This window comes from Ischnura elegans, chromosome 2 (assembly GCF_921293095.1).
Source record: "Ischnura elegans chromosome 2, ioIscEleg1.1, whole genome shotgun sequence".
NCBI lineage: Eukaryota > Metazoa > Arthropoda > Insecta > Odonata > Coenagrionidae > Ischnura > Ischnura elegans.
This window is the reverse complement of record NC_060247.1, coordinates 13,391,028-13,411,380: the sequence shown is the minus strand read 5'-3', so window position 1 is coordinate 13,411,380 and position 20,353 is coordinate 13,391,028. Positions and strand designations below refer to the sequence as shown.

At 37.5% G+C, this 20,353-nt stretch overlaps 2 protein-coding genes across 4 annotated transcripts in view; one reads left to right on the top strand and one right to left on the bottom strand.

Annotated features, from left to right (window-relative positions):
• LOC124153412 (serine/threonine-protein kinase SIK3 homolog) overlaps positions 1–11,557 on the top strand; it is an 83,845-nt gene extending 72,288 nt beyond the window's left edge. The window contains exons 12-17 of one of the 3 annotated variants that reach the window (XM_046526544.1): positions 265–377; positions 501–676; positions 1,352–1,551; positions 4,955–5,227; positions 5,980–6,179; positions 7,515–11,557. In XM_046526544.1, the coding sequence (XP_046382500.1) occupies positions 265–377; positions 501–676; positions 1,352–1,551; positions 4,955–5,227; positions 5,980–6,179; positions 7,515–8,570 (2,018 nt within the window). In that variant the 3' untranslated portion in view covers positions 8,571–11,557. The remainder of the gene's footprint in view (positions 1–264; positions 378–500; positions 677–1,351; positions 1,552–4,954; positions 5,228–5,979; positions 6,180–7,514) is intronic. The other 2 variants (XM_046526545.1, XM_046526546.1) reach the window with 2 other exon arrangements.
• A 607-nt stretch (positions 11,558–12,164) lies between these two features.
• Positions 12,165–15,462, bottom strand: LOC124153411. Its single transcript, XM_046526543.1, has 5 exons — positions 15,087–15,462; positions 14,454–14,536; positions 14,287–14,364; positions 13,850–14,087; positions 12,165–13,759 (listed from the first exon to the last, which is right to left on the bottom strand). Exons 1-5 carry the CDS (start codon positions 15,460–15,462, stop codon positions 13,626–13,628), a joined length of 909 nt encoding a protein of 302 aa, XP_046382499.1. The 3' UTR covers positions 12,165–13,625.
• Positions 15,463–20,353: the final 4,891 nt, after the last annotated feature.

Here is a 20,353-nt window from a genome sequence, read left to right as displayed (position 1 = left end):
ACTGTAATTGTAACTGCCAGATATTTAGTCTGATAGCGCACGTCAGTCCATCCCACTGCTCTTTTGATGTATGATAGACAATTAGGTTTTCTCAATGTTTTCTATGCTGAAGACCTGAATTTATTTTCATTCAAACTGAAATTTTATCGAAGTCATATGGGCTTCTATTTCAGACTTCTTGTTTTAAAGTTTTTTCTCAAAACTTCTGGTCTAATTGTATTTTATAATTATTTCTGTTTTACTCTGTTTTTCATTGTCACCCAGCTGGTGGATTTGGTAGACGAGCTTCTGACGGTGGAGCCAACCTCCAGATGTACTTCCAGCGACAACTTGAAGGGATATGGAGTCAGCCTGGAAGCAGAGAACAGTTGCAATTGGTGAGGAGCCAATGGAAACTTGCTGAGCTCCATTATCACTTTGAATTTTTGCATCACATTTATAAGGCTTGAGCTTTTTATGCCCTACGGCTTTGATCTAACTTTATCATCTTAAATTTTCAGCCTACAAATCAAAATCCAACTCAGAGGTCGCAGCCGATAACTGTTATGTCTGACTGTTCTGTTCCTGGTACTTCTGTATCTGTTCAACCTGAGGATGACGTCAGTTGTATAAGGCAAGCAGAAAGCAGTGAAATGGTTTCTGAAGAGGAGCAACCTGATCCCTTTGCTGTAGCAAGGTAGTATAATCTTGATTTTTTTAACTCGGTACACTCCTTATTTTCTATGCTAGTGACTGTTGGACAAACTCCATGTTATAAGTAATCTCTATCTTATGATTATTGGCTCTTTATGGATTTATTTTGTCACAATAAAAATTACACTGAAAAGCATAACCTAGATTATATTTAAAGTAGAGTCCACAAGTGACTGATAGGACTTGAGGGAGCTGTGTCCATAGTTGTAGAACACACACTAAAGCAGAAAATGGAGAAGAAAGACTTGGAAGGAATTGGGTAGCTGCTTTTATGTTGGTTGTGTTAGTGCACAGCTTGGAGATCTGTAACTGTCCTGACACCAGTAATTGGCAATGCCAAACACCAATGAGGCATGTAGGAGACAATGTTTGGATTCTCTGCTCTACCCACCAGTTTTCTGGTTGTTCTCAGTTCCTGTTTGGGTTTTCCTCCCTTTACAGCAATGAGATGTAGCAAAAATATACATATAAGGCTAAGAGGAATATCTTTGCTTAAAAGTATAGCCCAGAATGTTGCTTTATTCATTGGTTTTTCTCTTTGATTATTTTCATTTGTAGACAGACCATAAGAAACGTTTGCTGTTAACATTTTGTGGTGACCGAGTAGTGTTGCCTGGTGATGTTGTCATGGGTAACCAAGTTTCTTCTTTTGTGACAGGTACTTGCAGACACGTGGCAATGGGAAGCGACACACCCTGGCCCTTGGAAGTGCGGAAGAAATGCAAGAAGAGCAGAGGAAGATGATGCTGGTGGATGGGGAAGGGAGCAGTAGCCCTGGAGTCAGTCGAGGTCCTGTGGCCGGGGGTCAAGCGAGGACGAGGCGAACAGGATTGCTTACTGTCGTAGAAAGGCCTCCAGGTAAACTTGTGTTCATTTATCCTATTTGTTGATGTAAGATTTCTATGAAAGTTGGAGGAAATGTATGAATTACAGTCCGGCGGCCGAGTGTTATCCGATGACAGCTCAAATGGAGGGGTGGAGAACCCTGCGACAGTACGGTTTGCAGCCAATCGCTGTCCCCCAAACACACCTCACACCCTTGCTTAGGCATACAACATTGCCAAATGCATATGAAGCACGAAAACAAGCCCTTTCTTCGAATCACCTAAACGAGTGATTCTTCCATCGACCCTTCATGCTCGTTGTCCCTTATGGCTCCTTTCTTCATGGAAGCCTTTTGCTTACATGTAACCTGGGCGTTTCCCTTTCTGACCTGGCAACCTTGCCCCTTATCCTGGAACTAGACCCTCCTGTCTGTCATTGGACAATTCTCGGCAGACGGACTGTAAGTGACACCTCTAATGTTATCGCAAATATGAATAAATCTTTCCTAAACCTTGGATTAGATGAATGTTTCTCAGAGGATTACAGGATAATAGATAAGGATTAATATTAAACCCACCCTCTTCAGTGGTGATGCCTTGTCATACCATAGGGTCTGTGTCCTAAAATGGATTGGAGGGTTGGGGGTTGCTAACATCTCAGTCTTGCTGAGAGTAATCATCTCCTGGGTAATGAAGCATCACAAGTAACATTGTAATTTAATCCTGCTCCTCGTTCAAAACCTGGCTCTTGTCAGGGTCAGTGGTGCAGCGAGGGGGGATTTTGGGGGTTAAACCCCCCCAGAACTCTGAGAAATTTTAAAATTTATTTCATTTTACATAATTGGATAAACATTACTTATAGAATAGAGTGAGGATTAATAAAATATCACTACGAAAGCCATAAAACTCACCATTTTGAACTACTTATCTTAAATATTTTCTGGGTGTAGGGCACCCACACCCCCTAGTATTCCATACCCCCTATTCCATACACCCTAGCATTAATTGCGCCTAAAACCCCCCTATCCTCAATTCCAAGCTGTGCGCCTGGTCAGGGTAGCACCAAATTCTCATCCCAAAAATCTATTTAGTTGATTTTATGTCCTCTTTTAATTTGCTTTTTGGTCATCTATGTATATTGATAAATATGAACTCATAGGGAAAAGATAGCTATCTTAATCTATCCCATGGATAATTTAAAATTTTTAGAAAGAATTGTGGCAGTTGAACATGTAAAATGATATTCTTGCCATACTCCACCCACAGCATTTACATTCACAGAGGAAAGAAAAAAAACATTCTTTTGATTGCCAAAAACCCAGCTTAGTGTTATATTTTCCTCCCTTTGTAATTTTTCCTCATCTATTCCTTATTCTTTTTTAATGGTTTTATGCTTGGTGATATTTTGTTCTCTTTTGGGTAGATGTTTGTGGTCCTAATTTTGTGAATTGCGTATGTCAATCGTGTATTATTTTGTAACTTAGCTTGTAGTAGTTATTTAAGTTTTTGTATGATTGCTCACTTTTCAAATTCCTGAAATTCTAATTATCCATTTATTTTTTTATGGCTTTGGCCTGCAAATTGAATGTACTTTGAATGGGATTTGGAAGTCGTACATTATGATTTTGTAATTTGAAATTGAAGTAGCATGTTCTTTTATTGCAAAAGTAATTTAGCTGCATGGGTAATAATGCACCCGGCTGAATAGGAATGCTGATTGTTTATTTAGGGATTGCGGGTGACTCCCGTAAAAAGTTATCACCGCGGCTAGTCCCGGAATACTTTGAACTTATATTTTATTTTTATTTGTTAGCATGGGTGTGATTATCTTCGTTTCTGCAATTTCCAGGAATAATAAAACTTGATTTCAAAATAATTTTGTCTCACCATAGCACATGTGTTTTTATTTCTGTCAAGCTGCTTGAAATTGTGTGCTATGATCAGTGCCATAGATGGGGGGGAGGATTTATGAATCTTCAGATTACACTTGCCATAAATAAGGTTTAAGAATCCATTGATGAAATTTACATAATTCCCATGTTTATTTTTTGTAAGCTGAATATGTCTTGTTACTGGCTTGAAAATTCCCCTTGTAATCACTATAACGGTGAAAAAAAGGATAATTTTTAAATTTCTACCTCTTTTACTGTGGCAGCTTTATTTAAAAAGAAAAACTTTGGCAGCATACCTAATTCCCTCCATGCATCTATTGATGTAAAAATTATGATTGAACATATTCCTGAAGAACCATATTCTAAAATCACTTCTCGGTAAACTCAAGGCATTTTATTTTTGTATAGTTGTCTAAGCTATCTGTCATCAGAAAATCCTGCAATTGAAGAAGTCATTTAGACATAAATATCATTTTTCCTTCAGTTAACAAGTATTATATTTTGGAGCGATGTATACATGTATTATTTATGATTGAAATGTGAAAATTGTTGCCAAACTATGCTGAAAACTCTAAATGGGTTTAAATAACTCCTCTCTAGGTTTGTAGGCTGCGGTGGTATAACATAATATCCATTATAAATCCATTGGCTGTGCTCTCGATTTTCAGTGTTACGTCTTTGCCTCAAATTATTTTCCTTTTATTAAAAATTTTAATTATGTTTTATGTTTTAACATCATTCTTTAAACATTTGCTTCTAATACATGTTTAATACATATTTAGGGCATTAAAATTTGACTGGTACCTTTGTCTTGATGTTAAGTAAATTAGCTGATGTATTTAAAGAAATAACTTAATAAAACATGAGAATGAAAGTATGTTATATTTTCCAGATTATAGATTTGTCATCATACTGTCTCATAATTGATATTTTTCAACAAACCTCTGTGGAAGATATTAATCCCATCTTTATCTGGGCTAATAATGGATTTAGTTGGGAAGTCACTGTAATTATTCGGAAAAAAATTCTTCGCTCACTAATAATTCCGAAAAGAAATCTGGCTTGACTTTCCACTTTAAAGCAGTGATGCTTCACTTAAAATATTGTAGCTTGATATGTTCATTCCTACGTAGGCTTCAGTGATTAGCTTATTTCTTAGTATTCATTAGAGTACTTATCATTTTGTTCTTACTTCTAGTTAATTTTTGTTTATTATTTTTTGTTTTGTTGAATGATTGCATAATAGCAGTCATTCAACAGTTAGACTTTTCTTTGTGTGTTTTTGTTTTTGTAGTATTTTTTCTTATGTTTGAATTTGTTTTGTTTTTTTCCCCTTTCTTCACCTCCAATGTCTTATCCTTCCTTTATTTTATTCCAATTTCTTTTCCTTTCCTGTCGCTCAAAACCCATCCCGTTTTACACGGGGTGTATTCAACGTAATTCATCTATACCTTCCTCAAATCCTAAATTTAACGACCAAATTACATCCTCGTCAACTACCATGGCAAACTCTCCCCAAAATTCCCAATCCATAATGTCGTGTAGTGATAAGTCCCGAGTTGGTGATGGAGGTGGAGGCGCGAATGAATCGCCAGTACGCCCCCCCCTGCTTGCCACCCCTGCAAGCGCCCACGCCTCTTCATCATCCTGGGGGGGGAGTGGCACGTACCAAGTGGTCGGGGCTGCCGACTGTGCGAGAGGGAGGTTCTAATGCATCTTTGCCCTCTCCCATGGATACAAGTGTCGGGGCAATAGGGCCAACCTATCCTACTGGAGGTACAGTAGTTGGTTGCGACAGCTCAGCAGTGTATGACTATGGTATTTAATTGAATTTCCAATTATTTCAATGAAAAATGCAGCAGATAGCCATTTTTCCAACCTAGGAATTATTTTTTCTTCAGTTCTATCTAAATGGGGTTCATTAGTGCCAGGAGAGCAAATACTCTTTACAGCATTTTTTTAATGTTGTGGATTCTATAAATATGTACATATTAATTTATGCGATTGAATTTTGCTCAATATATGTAATTTCCTATGACTTTGGATCTGAAATTTTATGCTATTTTATTTTTTTCTGAACTTATTTTGCATGAGAAATGTATGAATCATCTTTTAAGCCCAACTTGTGGAAAATTCTGTCAAGTGTTTGTTTAGCTTTCATTTTTTGATAAATCTTTATCTGTTGTACTTTTGCTGGTAATTAACACTTTCACTTTAAGGATAAATAAACTTAGAATCACGTAAAATAAACCGCCTGAAACCATAGCTCTTTTTATCTGTTAAGCCATGCTGTTTAGTAGTTTTTGCATTGGACGGTCAAGTGTTTACATTACAAATCATTTTAAAATGTGATTTTCTCCTTTAAGTTTGAATCGTGCCTGTTTTATTTTGCACCAGCATGACTCATTATTATGTTTGTGTAAAGAAATCATTGAGGTATGAATTTTAGGTATGGAAATATTTTTCATTAACTTGATAATCGGTTTGAATTCATTAAATTTTGAGAGCATTTAGTTCTTGAGGGTTTTCAAACTATACTTACTTTTGGTAAATTTTTGCCTCCTGTCTAGGTCGTGAAACCTACAAAGAATCCAACACATTACACCTTCCATTGGAGCGTTTTAGCCCTGTGAGACGGGCAAGTGAAGGCTGCACATCCCTCGGACAATATCGTTGCCAGTCAGACAGAGTCTCAACTCCCTCTTCTAGTTCCTCTGCCTCGCCCGGTTCAGAAGTAAAGGCACTTCAGCAAGAATGTCAAAGGTTGCAGGTAATGTCAAAAGTATTGAATAGGTCTTTAAACTAAACTTCTTACATATTATGCTTTACAGTTACCTAAACCTCTCCATAACCATTTTCCATAACTATGAAAAAACATTTTTGTTCTCTGTTGTTTGTTTGTGTAGAGATACAGAGAGCTCTAATGCAAGTTTTTAACACCAGGTATTTGGTAATAATAGAGCGTGAATTGAAATGTAATAAAAAGGTAGAGTTAAGAACTTCAATGGAAGCTGGTTTTACTGTTCATGGCATGGTGAAAATCATGTTGTGATGAGTGAATAGGAGGGTACCATCAAGTTATAATTAACATGTAATAAATATGGATAGTGTGAAGCCAAGAAGTCCGTGCCATAGTATGCACTCGGTATTTATAGGCATATCTCATCAGAGCAGTGGAAAACTAGCTAACTTTATAGTAAAAAGGTTCAACCTTTATAATAGTGATGGCAGAAATAATAGCTCTGAAAATTTGTGAATGATGTTTATTTTGCCTGCCACTATATTTCTTAACACCACAAATAAAATTCATGTAATCATACCTTTTAAATTGCTATACACAAGTCAACTGAATGACTACCTGGCTTGTGGGCACAAAATCTGTACTAAAGATCTGGTACATTGAGGCCAGTGTAGCTTTGTGTAGGAAGGAGATGCAATCTGACCGCCAGGCTGCTTGTTGTCTATTAAGTGCTGTGTCAAAAGCTCACTGAGGCCATGTGCCGAACTGATCGATGTGAAGGGCTGGCCAATGAATGCTATGATGGAGCTGGGCAAAGATCTCACCACAAACTAATGAGTTTTTGAGCACTATTCTTTGATAACTATAAGTTCGTATGCGAGATGTGAAGCATCTACACTATGAATAGTCTGAGCATTACACTACTATTGACAATTAGTCTATGCTCCACCTCTGAAACCAAGTCCACTCCTCAGCATGATTACCATAGCATTACATTCAAATCTTGGATGTGATGCTCACTAAATCATCTGATGACTCGAAAATTAATTTTGTTTTCCACTTCTAATTTCTTGAAGCAAAATTCTTGGTTTTCAGTCACTAATTCATTCTGTATTATCCTCTGTGTTACCAGAGTGCTGTCTGTGACAGGAAAATTACATTGAGATACCCCGAGGAGATACTCACTGATTATTTATTGTTATTATCTTGTACAGTACAGTACTACAAGCTTTATTCCTTAATCAGTGTATATGTTTCATGTTTGAGCTATCATGTGGTGTAGATACAAGAGGTATGTATTATATGTCATGAGGTTGAAATTAAGAGTGATGGGGAACTGATGGAAGGCATCTTGTATTTTTCCAGAGAATGGGTATCACCCCAGATGCACGCACACAAGCTGAGATGCAATTCCTGCATTCAATGCACATCCGCCGGATGAGGCACTGTCCAGCCTCGACGCCTGCTTCGCCCCTCCCGCCCTCGTCTCCTGTGTTGTCGCCACCAGCCACTCCCTCGTCCATCCCCAGCTCGCCAGTGCACCATTCCACGGAACCATCACTCTCCCACCACCTCAGGCGTCTTCACTTGCGGCACCCTTCTCCCGTGACGACACGGGCGACGGGCACGTTGCCAGGTGCTGGTTCTATCACGAGAGGGACGAGTGGTATTCAGAGGCACTGTGATCCCTCCATGTACTCTCCAAACATTTCTGTGACCCCCCCAGCCACTACGCCACCCAACGTGCCCAGGGAAGAACTTCTCACCATTCCCCAATCTCTGTCCACCTTTCAGACAATCCCCTTCTCCAATCCGCAGATCTCAATAACGGATGAAACTGGCGATGAGGTGCATCTCCCGTCGTCTCCCTCCTTATCAACCTCCTCGTCATCGAGTGACGATCAGGAAGTGGACAGTGTGCCGGATGTGGAGCCCAGGGGACTCTGGATTGGGGACATTTCCGTTCCGACCATACCCCTCCAGTCTGTCGATCCCAGCCGTCCTTCCATTGTTCAGGGTATAGGGAGGCAGAGTCAGGAGGTGGTTCCTGGAGTGGGTGTAGGAGGAAGTGGCATGTGTCGTCTTAGGAAGACGTCCAGTGGTTCAATCGAAGTAGCCTTATCGGCAGGAGCTTCGAGGCTGGACACGGGAGATATTTTGGCTCTAGTGCAACAGGTTGTGGAGTCTCGTGCCCCTCCAGGATTTGAATGTAGGCCAGTGGCGTCAGGTGCGGGGCTGGCTTTACGTTCACCTGAGGGAGTGCAGGCAGAAGTGATGGTTTTTGGTGGGCAGGACCCTCAAGAGGATATTGACTTCACTGGTTTAGGGGATGCGAAAGGACTGCGTGTTCGGCGGATATCTGGTGACCACCTCCAGTACAGCCTTCTCTGTCAAGAACTGATCTCTTGTATGAGTCAATGAGTGAGATTCTTCATCCTTTGAATTCCCTCACTTGCCTCAAAAGTCTCATCAAAATGAATACAACAAAGCACAGCTTGATAAAAAAATCCTTCATGAGGAATTTTTAATCTACGTCATGACCAAGCTTTGAAAAATGCTGCCCTGGGCATTTTACTGGTTGCTATAAAATCAGTATACTAGAATTATCTTTGAGTTGTGTCATATGGAATGAATTGATTCAGATGTCAAGAGTTATGGTTGTCCAGCTGCTCGAAGTATGTTTGTAGAGCTGAAACTGAGTTTGTGTTGATAGCTGACTTGTAACTCGGATGTGTACAGTTTGCCCCTCATTGGATGTTTGATGATTCAGTACTTTCCCCTGGGAATCCTCACTGGCCTTCTTTTAATGGACAAATTGTGCTTCCTCTGACTGAAAATGGAGAAATAGCCATTCAAAGTCATTGTCCATGTGTCTTTGAAGTCATTTTCATTACTTTGCACAATGAATTATTAGGGCACCAAGAGAGTGAGATGGTGTATAAAAGTGATTATTTTATTTAAATTTACAAGTTAAAGGAAACCTTAATTCAAAGCACATCATCTTCTTTGTTGTTATCATTTCATGGGAAACTTAACTGTTTTTTTTCTGTCCAGATCCTGCAACTGTCTCAGATTTAATTACCTTGGAATATTTTATTTCCAGACTTCTGTCTAGTTGATGGAACATATTTCTATTATTGAGGAAATGAAAATATCAATTGCTTTTAATTCAGAATAGTGCTCACCCATCACATGATTGGTGGATTCTTAACCTTTACTTTTAAAACTCTGGAACTTTTTCAGGGCTTATTTTTCTCAGTTAATTGCTATTATAACGGTAGTCCTCTTGTGTAGATACTTGTGGACTTGCGTGTATTTATTGCAGTACTCCAATTTTCATTTTCTATTAGTTTTTATCGTATAGTTGCAGATTTCTGTTCAGTCACCAAAATTAACTTTTGTATGCTAATATTTGAAAGCCAATCAGTGTTGTGGGGTAAAATAAGTGATTCAAACTTCCCTAGCTAATATTTTTATCCATTCCATTGAAATTAATCATTGCTGTTCATGCTTCATCCATTTTTCAACACATTCCATCTACCTTAAATACGACAGTGTCTTATTTAGTGTTACATTTTGAGCAACATTTTTATGGTAGTTTTTAAGTGAAATATTGAGTGCTCTTGTGCATATGTTAATAGATTTATTTAAGGGAAGATTACGGATTTGTGTTGGGGTTTTAATTCATGTTGTGTTCAAGTGAGAATGAATTTTCAGTTATTTCTAGTCAAATCTACAATTTCTATTTATTTGTATTTTCTACATTCCTATAATTTTTCTTTACTGCGGATGGTGATTTATCAAGTTAATAATTATTTCTTTGGAAGGTAGAACATGAAAGTAAACATGCACTTAAATGCATTCTGTGACTAAGTGCCAGTCAATGGTATGTATTCTGGAATAATCTTTTTGTTTTCCCTACTTATATTTTCTTATCCCTCTTTAAAACTATTTCTTCTGAGTTTTTTGCTGAAGTGTGTGATAAATTATTATCAAAATTACTTGGAACCTCAATAGCTACATTCCTCATTCCTGTGGCCTCTGTAAGGGTTTTATTGTTTTGTAAGAGGTAATCTTATTTTAGAATGGTTTATTGGAGCCTTGTAGTTCGCAAATTTTATTTAAGTTGGCGATTGAGTGTTTAGTGCCGTTGAAATTGGATTATTTATTTTGTGTGTTTGTACCCACAGTATCTGAGGCTGTTTTTAAATTGACTCCAAAAATCCTTGATCATTGAACTCGTGAAATTTTCTGATTTTACAGGACACTTTTAAGGAATCAGTATTTTAAGCTTTATGTTCGCTTCATCAGCTCATAGGTGTTGCATATGTCATTTGCTCAAAGTTTTCAATTGCAAATGTAACATTGAATTTTGTTGCCGAACAACTTCGGTTTAGTTCTATTTCTTGTTATGTAAGTTGTTATCAAACGAATGAAAATTATAATTGCAAAATCAATTAGTTTAATTTTTAAAATGGTATACTTATAGATGCATCGAATTGAAAGCCATTACAATGGTTGAAATGTTGCTGATACCACAATTCCAAATGTTTTTTACCCTTCACAATCATGAAGTAAATAAAATTTGCTAGCATTATTTATTTCTCCAATTTTGAATGATATATTTTGGCAGTTACTAATTGGGCTTTAGTTTGAGAAAAACCAAAGATAAATGATATTAAAGGTGTTAATCATCCTTGATAGTAACCTTTTTTTAAAGAAACCTGTAACTGCTAACGTTTGGTTTCAAAGTGAAGTTGTGGGAGTTTGGCAGTGTAAAGGATGCTATTGCCCAAATGCCATTTTCAGAAGCATTTGTGTCTTGCTGGAATGATCATGAGTGCTTAATTTGAAAATTTTTATTTTTACTGTACTTCAATGCAACAATTTTCTCTTTTAGATGTTATTTTGTCATATCCTGTAAACTGTGGTATTTCTTTTGCTAACACTGTTAAATTATGTAACATGGTGTATAAGTACATGCACTGAATGGGGTGATATTGTTTGTTAAGTTTATGGGTTCATGTGCATGTAGTTTATGCAATACTGATACCATCCTGTTTCTACTTCTTGTGCCTCTTCTTCATAAAACTGACTGATTCCATACAGATTTTTGTCATTGTGTGGTGCTGCTTTTAAAACTTCATTGATGTAATTCCCACTGTTGGGTTGTTGATGGTTGACTACTTTGTAGCCTAACCTCTTCCTTAAACTAGGAAAAATGAGGTACATATTTGTAACTACAACCATATAATTTCATGAGATGGGCATGGTTGGATAGATTGTTCTTATTTTTTAAAAAGAAATCTGTATATATTACACTCATATTCAGATATAATATGATACAGTTATTAATACTGTCAAGACTGTGATTTTTATGAAGTAATAAAAAGTGATCTTATGCTTCATATATTTTATTTATGCAATGAAATTAGCCCATAGTGTAGTGACTTGTTAAATCTCCAATCTTTGAATCTCGGTCTCATATCACTCATTTGATATTCATTTAATAATGTGCACAATTCATATTATTGCTATTTGCCTGACTTGGATGTGAAAATAAAAAAAAATGAATGTTTTCAATGCATTCCGCTGCACAAGTGGTGTGATCATAATACATTTCTAAAATTTTCCTGTAATTATTTTTTCAATACTTATTGCATCTGGGGCAACCCGTGTCAAGATTTTCAACTGCTCTACGTTCCTCTCCAATGCTAGAGACCTCATTAGTGCTAATGAGCATGTCACCTTTCACTTATTTAATAGCATCAAAATGTATAGGTGGTGGGTGTTTTTTCATTTTCTAGGTCTCTCGGACGATTCTCTTTATTGCAGGATACTTGATTCTGAGAGTCTAGGAAATTAAAAAGCATACAACAAATTCAATAGAGACAATGGAAAGTAAATAGTGAATTCTAGAAAGAAAGATGTTCAGAGAACCATATGTCAACACCCACCACCTATAAATTTTTATACTATTAAATAAGTGAAAGGTCCCATGTGTAAATATCCACAATAAGTGGATCCACAAATAGTGGCGATTTCGGCATCCACTTAAAGTTTAGTGGATCCACTTGAATTATGTGGATCCGCAATTAGTGGATCCACAAATAGTGGCGATTTCGGCATCCACTAATAATTTTGTGGATCCACATTGTCGCTTCTAGATCCACATATTTTAGTGGATCCACTAAAATATGTGGATCCACATATATATTCGCTTCTAGATCTTTTTTTAGTGGATCCACTAAAATACTTGTGGATCCATGTATTTTTAGGGAATCAATGAAATTATTGTGGATGGCGCGGAACCACCTGTTGATGCGTATGCAACAGGAAACACCAAGACGTGCCTAATGAGCATGCTAGTAATATTAATTTGAGAGAAACTTTCAATAATAATATGGATGCGCCGTACTTGCTCTAATATTGGGCGATTCGGAGCAAAACGGAGACTATTATAACCAACGGGTAATGGTAATTCTCCGATGTTTTCAATAAGGTTGCTGATGCGTTCAATTATGCACAATGCAGATCTCAGTTTTTTCACAATGGCCAATTGTCTGGTAATCATCTAGCATGATCTAGCATTGCTAGAACTACTATTAGTACGGCCAATATTAGTCAGGTTAAAAAAATATCTTTTCATTTGCGTGAATATTCCGTCGCTGATTCGCAGATCTGTACAGGAAAAACATTGAATAATTAAAATCCTCGTCATAAATAAAATTCTGCGACGGGTAACAAATTGGTGGAGTTGGTAACAGTAGCTCAAAGCGACAGACCCACCACAGCCGTGAATACAGGCCTCACAGTTGCGCATTCGGCTACGGACTACGTTCTCAATCTTCACAATAACCTTAGTGAATAATATCAATAGCTTCTTGAAAAAGATACGACCTCTGTGTGTTTTGTCGTCGGAAATTGTACTGGATTACTTGAGAACTTGTTTCTCGAACAACCTACACTCATTCCATATGCGTTGCTTGTGAAATGGCTGTTTAGATCGCTATATGGCTATATCCTAATTAGCCTAAGTTGATTCGTTGCAATTGAAGACCTTTTTCGGTTTGTTTTTCTTTTGCCCAATAGCTCTGGCCATTCTAACAGGTATTTGGTAAAAGTGAAAGTAATCGCTTAAGTGCCAAATTCAGCGGTAAATAGACTGCAATAATGCTTTATCTTTATAACTGCCATTTTGTAGGCACTTTTTACGTGACTACGAAATAACAAATGTGCGGATAATTTTTTCGCATGCAGTAATTGCGTAGGTAATAGGTATTTGTTGTTAATTTCAGTACTTACCTTGCCATAGAGACATTTAAGTCAATTCGTCGTCTGTGCATCGTGATTTCATTATTGTAAACTAAATTGTTCATCCGCATTCCAACGAACGTAGCCATATAAAGGGTAAGACAGATACTTTCTTAAAAGGAAGTAGTCGAATTAAAGATTTAAAATATCCATTGCTTAACTTTATTTGCCATTAGTATTCACTCTCAATGTTTTAATTTTTTCCCCGATGTAACGATTTATTTTGGAATATCTTGCCCTTTCATTCTCCTCTGGCGATGTTATTCCCTCTTTCCTAAGTCTTTCTATGAAAATATCTGAAAGGGGAGAAACAATTTAGTGAGAATGTTTGCCTACACGACTAAAATGTTTGAGCAATAACGATGTAAATGGAAGGAGGTACTCACTTCTAACTGCCTCCAACCTGGATTTATCTAGGCTAGGTCTCTTTTCCGACATTGCCTTATTTCCTCTTTTAGGGTCTGCCCTTCCACTTACTGAGTGTCTCATTAGATACTCAGACCCCCAGGCTAGAACTGCAACTTTTTTGACAAACAAGGAGTCCCCTTGTGGGCCCTTCCTCATTTCCTGCAAGTCTCTCATAACATCTGCAGATAGTATTCTGCCTTCATAGAAACAGTAGCCCTAAATAAATGGAAATGGCTTGTTTTTAGAAAGATGTTTCATCTCTTTGAGTCAAAGGGCTCGATTGGTAAGTTTTGAGGAAAACCTAAATGCATGACACTATGCACTTTTAGTTTTCCCCAACTATTTTTGCAATAAACATTGTTGCATTATAGATTCATATGTCTAGTAATTTCAGAAAATGGAAATTGTAACTCACCTCATTATTGTTATCTGTATTCATGGATGGTTGCATTTCTTGTGAATTTTCTTTAGGAGGCATGTTTTCGAGCTCTTCCTACAATGGAACAAATTTAGGCCTCAGTACATTATGATGCAATGTCGTAAATACTTCTACACATATTATGAAAAAAATGGGCATGTTACCTCAACTTCCATTACATGGGATAATGGAGGGCTATTGCTTGTACTCGGCACCGGCTCTATTTTTTTAGGTGTGGTGGCAGAATCTGAAATCATAGCAAATATTTATTGCTACCATCGGATTTGAGCAAATGATCTTTGAGCTCAGTGAGAATGTTATGGGGTACCTTTGCATTGGTTGTTTGGTGGTGATCACAGTTTCACCATTGAACAACTAATACAACAGCATTGTGTAGAATGCTAATTGAACTTCACAAACATTGCACGTTGTTCAAACTCTTTCTCAGTAAACATTGCCCAATCCCAAGGGCGTACCCCAAGAGGCAGATCTCTTTTGTGGTTAGGAACTCGTGAATATTAAAGGAAAACGTAGACCCCCCATACAACCTCCCCATCTAATTTCAAGGTAAGACTTTGGTCATCTACATCAAAATAATGCAGATTTAAATCTCATTTCCCTATAAAGAATTGGGAAATTAACTGAAACTTTAGTGATCAATCATGAGGCATGATCATCTTTATTTCTATCAATGGTGGGTATTCAGTGCAAAAATAAATAATATACCTAGTTTTCAGAATTGATAAAGTATTTTTCAAGAGCTTATGAAATCTATCCATTCCATGGATATCACTCACTGCTTGTAGTGGAGATTTTCATGGACGAAGTTGTTGGTATCTCATATGCTTGGTTCTGCTTACGACTTTCAGCTTCAATTAATTTCTCTTGGAGATGGAAATTGAGCCTTCTGCACTGCTCCAACTCTCTCTCCCTCTCTCTCAACTTCCGCTGAAGAATTCTGTATTTTAGTATACAGACATAGCCGTCCTCATCATCCGAGCATGCATCCGTTTCTGAGCTGGATGGTAGGGCCCTTTTGGCACCTTTATTAAATATGTTTTTTTTTAAGTCTCTTATGGTCTCATCTTTTAATTTTCTGCTGAAACCTTTTTTTGTTGGACCAGAGTTTCCTTTTGGTTCCACTATAGGTGCCTGCTGTTGTTCCATATACATAAGTTATTAACGAAAGTTAGACACAAATTTAATATGGAATAATTAAATTCAATATTATTGTAGTATGAATAGAGCTGTGTCAATGCTGACATTATTTTAATATGAGCCGATGGCATACGAACCTTATTTTTTTTCTTGTCTGAGGCTACTTCAATTACCTTAACTGTCGGTTTCTTGATTCTTTTTTCCTCCACGGACTTCTTCACAGCCGAAATAGAGTCTGTCGCAATAAATACGCATAGCATGAAGACTCAGAAAAAAACTCGTTTTTATCTTACTTTCCGTATAAACGTTACAAGCAGAACTCGGCATTTAATCAATTTAAATTACATGATAGGTAAAGAGCTAGCAAATAGAAAATTTACCTTCAACGACGGCAACAGTCGCGTAGAAATAACCTGGAGCACTCGCGCATTGCAAGGCGCAATCGTTGTCGTACTCCGGAATTTTCGATTCTCGTTCCAGCATTCTCTCTGGGGTATCTTCTTCGATGTTGCTTCGAAAAACTCTATACATTGTTTTGGTACTCCATTTTCCAAGGTCGAAATCTTTAATGAAAGAAATAGGCACTATGGATTTCTTGTTATCTTTGCGAAAGGTAATATAAGCGAAGGACGCCATTGCACTAGATTAAACGTTCACAAACAAGTACTCGATGCTACCCGTTGTCATGACCACTGGATCAACGTTTTATTTGTACCGCCAGAATTCTGTTAAATGTGATTGGTCTTTGTGCCGAGGCTTATAGTTCATTGGTTACCTTTGCATCCAGGCGGCCGTTGCAGTCGTACGTCACGTGATATACACATTTACGCGCGCCATCGCGAATTTGATAGTTGGATACAATACAATACGATTAAAACTTGGTGAATAATTACCAAACTCCAATTATTGGAAAAATATCCATCGAGATTCGTCGTCGTCGTCGAAAAATAATCGCCGCCGATCACTGTAGCATTAGTGATGGAGGACGAGTATCAATTGCTCCCGAAGAAGAAAGGAAAGAAAAGGGGTCGATATGGGGCTTATTTAGAGCCAAGTCAACCATATAAAATTCCGCGGCAGACGAAGCAGTCACAACTACAGCAGAATTGTAGCTCTACTGTTCAAATAAGTGAGTAAGCGTAAATAAATTTCTTTTTAATGTTATCATTTGTAGAAGTAAAATCTTTAGGTTGGAACATATATTTCTGTTATTTTATCAAAGCAAATAATATGGCCACTTACTCACTTCATCATGGGAGGCGGGAGTGAACTGAGGGTAGGGAAATAAAGAGGACCTGAGGAGGAATTTAAATGTTTAACAGAGGTCTAAATAGGTGACCAAGTTATCTCTTGCATTTTCATTTAAGTGAAAGAAAAATTGAGATTGAGTAGCTGCCACACTATTAGCTTTGGTGTAAAAAATATACGTATGTTCATTGATTACTGTGGTTTACCTCCAGGTCCATGTCAAAATCGGAGAGTTGAAGGGAGCATAAATGCTGTTGAAGAAGTTCCACCAATAGCATCATTAGAAAATAATGAGCAGTGCTCCTCCATGAATGACAATGATTCGTCATGCTTTGGACTATGCATTTGCTCTAAATGTAGTTTGAATGAAAATGCATCACCAAATGCTGGCACATGTCTCCCGCAAGATAAATCTGTGCCAGCTGACAGGTTATCTGGCAATATAAAAGAAACAGGTTTTGATATCTGGGATGAACCTTTGCTACCATCTTTGAAAACGACTAAATTTGAGGCTTTTTTAATGGTGTTACACATTGTTATGCGTCATGGTATGACAGGCCCTTTAGTTGAGGACTTACTCAAGTTTATAAACACTCTCCTTGGGGAGAATGTCATACCAACATCCAAATACTACTTCAACAAGTTGTTTTCTCCTCGTGCTCATTTGGTATTTCATTTTTATTGTCCGTTATGTAATGAGTACTTAGGTGAAAGAAGTATGTGTGTTGGTGAGCAAGTGAAGTGTGACGAATGTGAAAAAGTTTATGATATTAATTTAGAACTAGGGAATTTTTTTGTTACCATTCCTATTAGGCAACAACTTGAGGAACTTTTTGGCACTGATGACATTAATTTAGTGCCTAGAAAGAATAAGGTTTCTGATAAAATTATGGATATCGCTGATGGCAATTTGTATCAGTGGCTATGCCGAAAAGGAAATCCTATGGAGGATGAGAACAGTTTATCTATAACATTCAATGTTGATGGTGCCCCGATGTGGAATTCTGGTAGAGGTGCTATTTGGCCCCTTCAGTATTATGTTAATGAAATTGTTCCGGATGAAAGGTTTAAGCTTAAAAATATTTTGCTAGCCGGTCTCTGGTTTGGTAAATCAGCTCCTCCAATGTCACTTTTTTTGAGTCCTTTCATAAAGGAACTGCAGGATCTGGCAGTGAGAGGCATAAGACGAAAGAACCCCAATGGGAATATTGTAGAATGTCCAATATTTGCTATAAATTGCTCAGTTGACTCTGTAGCCAAACCTAAGCTGCAATCCATCAAGCAGTTTAACGGACGTTTTGGTTGTGGGTACTGTCTACATCCTAATAATCCAACCAAAGACTCTGCCGGCAAAGGGAGGTACACAGCATTTAAAACCTATCCCTACCGCACCCATGAGAGTATGTTGGAGGATATGTTGAAAGCCCATGAAATGCAGGAAAAGACATCTAATGTGGGTCCAAATAAATCATTTGATTTAACTCATGGTTTGAAAGGCATAAGTCCTCTACTCAGTGTTCCAGCATTTCAAATAGTGGATGGGTTTGTAATTGATTATATGCACGCTATATTGGCAGGAGTTATATCCAAGATCACAGATATATTTTTCAATTCTTCTTCGCATGGTAAAGAATATTACATTAAGGATAGTTCATCGTTTGACTCTCGCCTCATGGCAATTACTCCTCCTCGGTGTATTTCGAGACGACCACAGTCAGTGGAGCAGCGGACTCACTGGAAATGCAAAGAGTGGAGGAGTTTCCTTCTTTATTACTGCTTGCCCTGTTTGGATGGTCTTCTGGCCCAAAAATATTTTAATAATCTTAAGTTGCTTGTTGCTGGCATTCACATTCTTCTCAAAGATACTATTTCACAGGAAGAGCTTTCCAATGCTGAATCTTTGCTTAGTGCCTTCATTCTGGGATTCAATAAACTATATGGGGATGAAAACATGACATACAACATTCATTTATGCTCTCATCTAACGCATATGGTGTCCCAGTGGGGACCGCTTTGGGTGTATTCAGCATTTCCTTTCGAATCTTCTAATGGCCATCTTCTGAAACTTGTGAAGGGAACCAGGGGTGTTACCACACAGATATGTCAAAAATACGCTACCTTTAAATTTGCATCCACTTTAATTACCCAGCACTCAGTGAGTGAGAGAATCCTCAAGTTCTGCAATGATACCTTTGAATTTGCTCCTCTGAAAATGAGCAAGAAGTTCGGTGATATTACAGCTCTTGGTAATGAGGTTATTGGAAATGCTACAACTGAGGAAGAGAAGGCTTTCATAAATGCTCTGATGCCTCTAAACAATGGCAAAATAACTTATTTTAATCGAGTTGTACATAAAAATGTTGTTTATTACAGCAAAGCATATAAAAAGCCAAAGAAATTCAATGACACATGTGTTTCGTTGAGAAATAATGGCTATGGATTAATTGAGAAATTAGTAATACATGGAGCAGATACTCTTTGTGCTCTTGTGCGACCTTTAAGAATTTCTCTAAGTGGACATTTGGCTCCCCATATAAAAACTTGCGCTGCAAACATGTATGACCCACTGATTGTATTGCCTTTTGATTCTATTTGTAAAAAATGTGTTATTATAAATTTGGAAAAAGGCACCTATGTGTGTGATGTTCCTAACGTTTATGAGAATGATTAGTGTTTGATACTAACTGATTGTGCCATTCACACAACATAGAACATTCCATTTAGACCATTAAATCTCTTATTGACCAATTTTTCCTCTTACTTCTGTTGCCTTTTTATTGAATTTAAAATGCTGTTTTCCTTAAAGTTAATAATTATTCAATGCAGATATCTGCATTTTTGATAGTAGATCTCCACATTCCTCTCTTGGTAGTGGACCTCCAACAAAAAAATGTGGATATCCACAATCTTGTTGTGGATAATCACTAAAATGTGGTTATCCATTGTTTTTCGCTGGTTCATAAGCCAATCATCCACTAAAAATGTTAATATCTACTGCTTGAGTTAGAGGATGTGTCTAATCATCCACTTACAAAGGTCAACATCCACATTCTGTGTAAGTGGATCCACAAATGTATGGTGGACATCCACATTCACTTCAAGTGGATCCACAAATGTATAGCAGACATCCACATTCACTTCAAGTGGATCCACATTTGTATTGTGGACATGCACTATAAGCCATGTGGATATCCTCAAATAGTAGTGGATATCCACAATATTTAGTGGATATCCACTAAAATTTGAAGTGGACTTTTACCCATGGGGTGACATGCTCATTAGCACTAATGAGGTCTCTAGCATAGGAGAGGAACGTAGAGCAGTTGAAAATCTAACAACTATAGGAACAACTTCAGTAGAGGCAATGGACAGAAGAATAGCGAAGCATGGCTTAGTCATTTCTAAAGAGAAAGACGTTCAGAAAGCTCTCTGCCAAACTCAATACCATGTGTATTAAGAAAGTCAAGCGCCAACCTGAGAAAGGTGCTGTGAAAAGACATCTTAGTTATTTTTATTGAGGTGTATAATTATTTTGTTCATGAGGAAGAAAGTATTTTCATAATAGGAAATGTGATATAAATGTTAAAAAATTGTCCTTCGCACAAAAGTTTTATTTTTTTCTGCGGGAGTTGAGCGACAAACGGAGTCCTCAATTTCC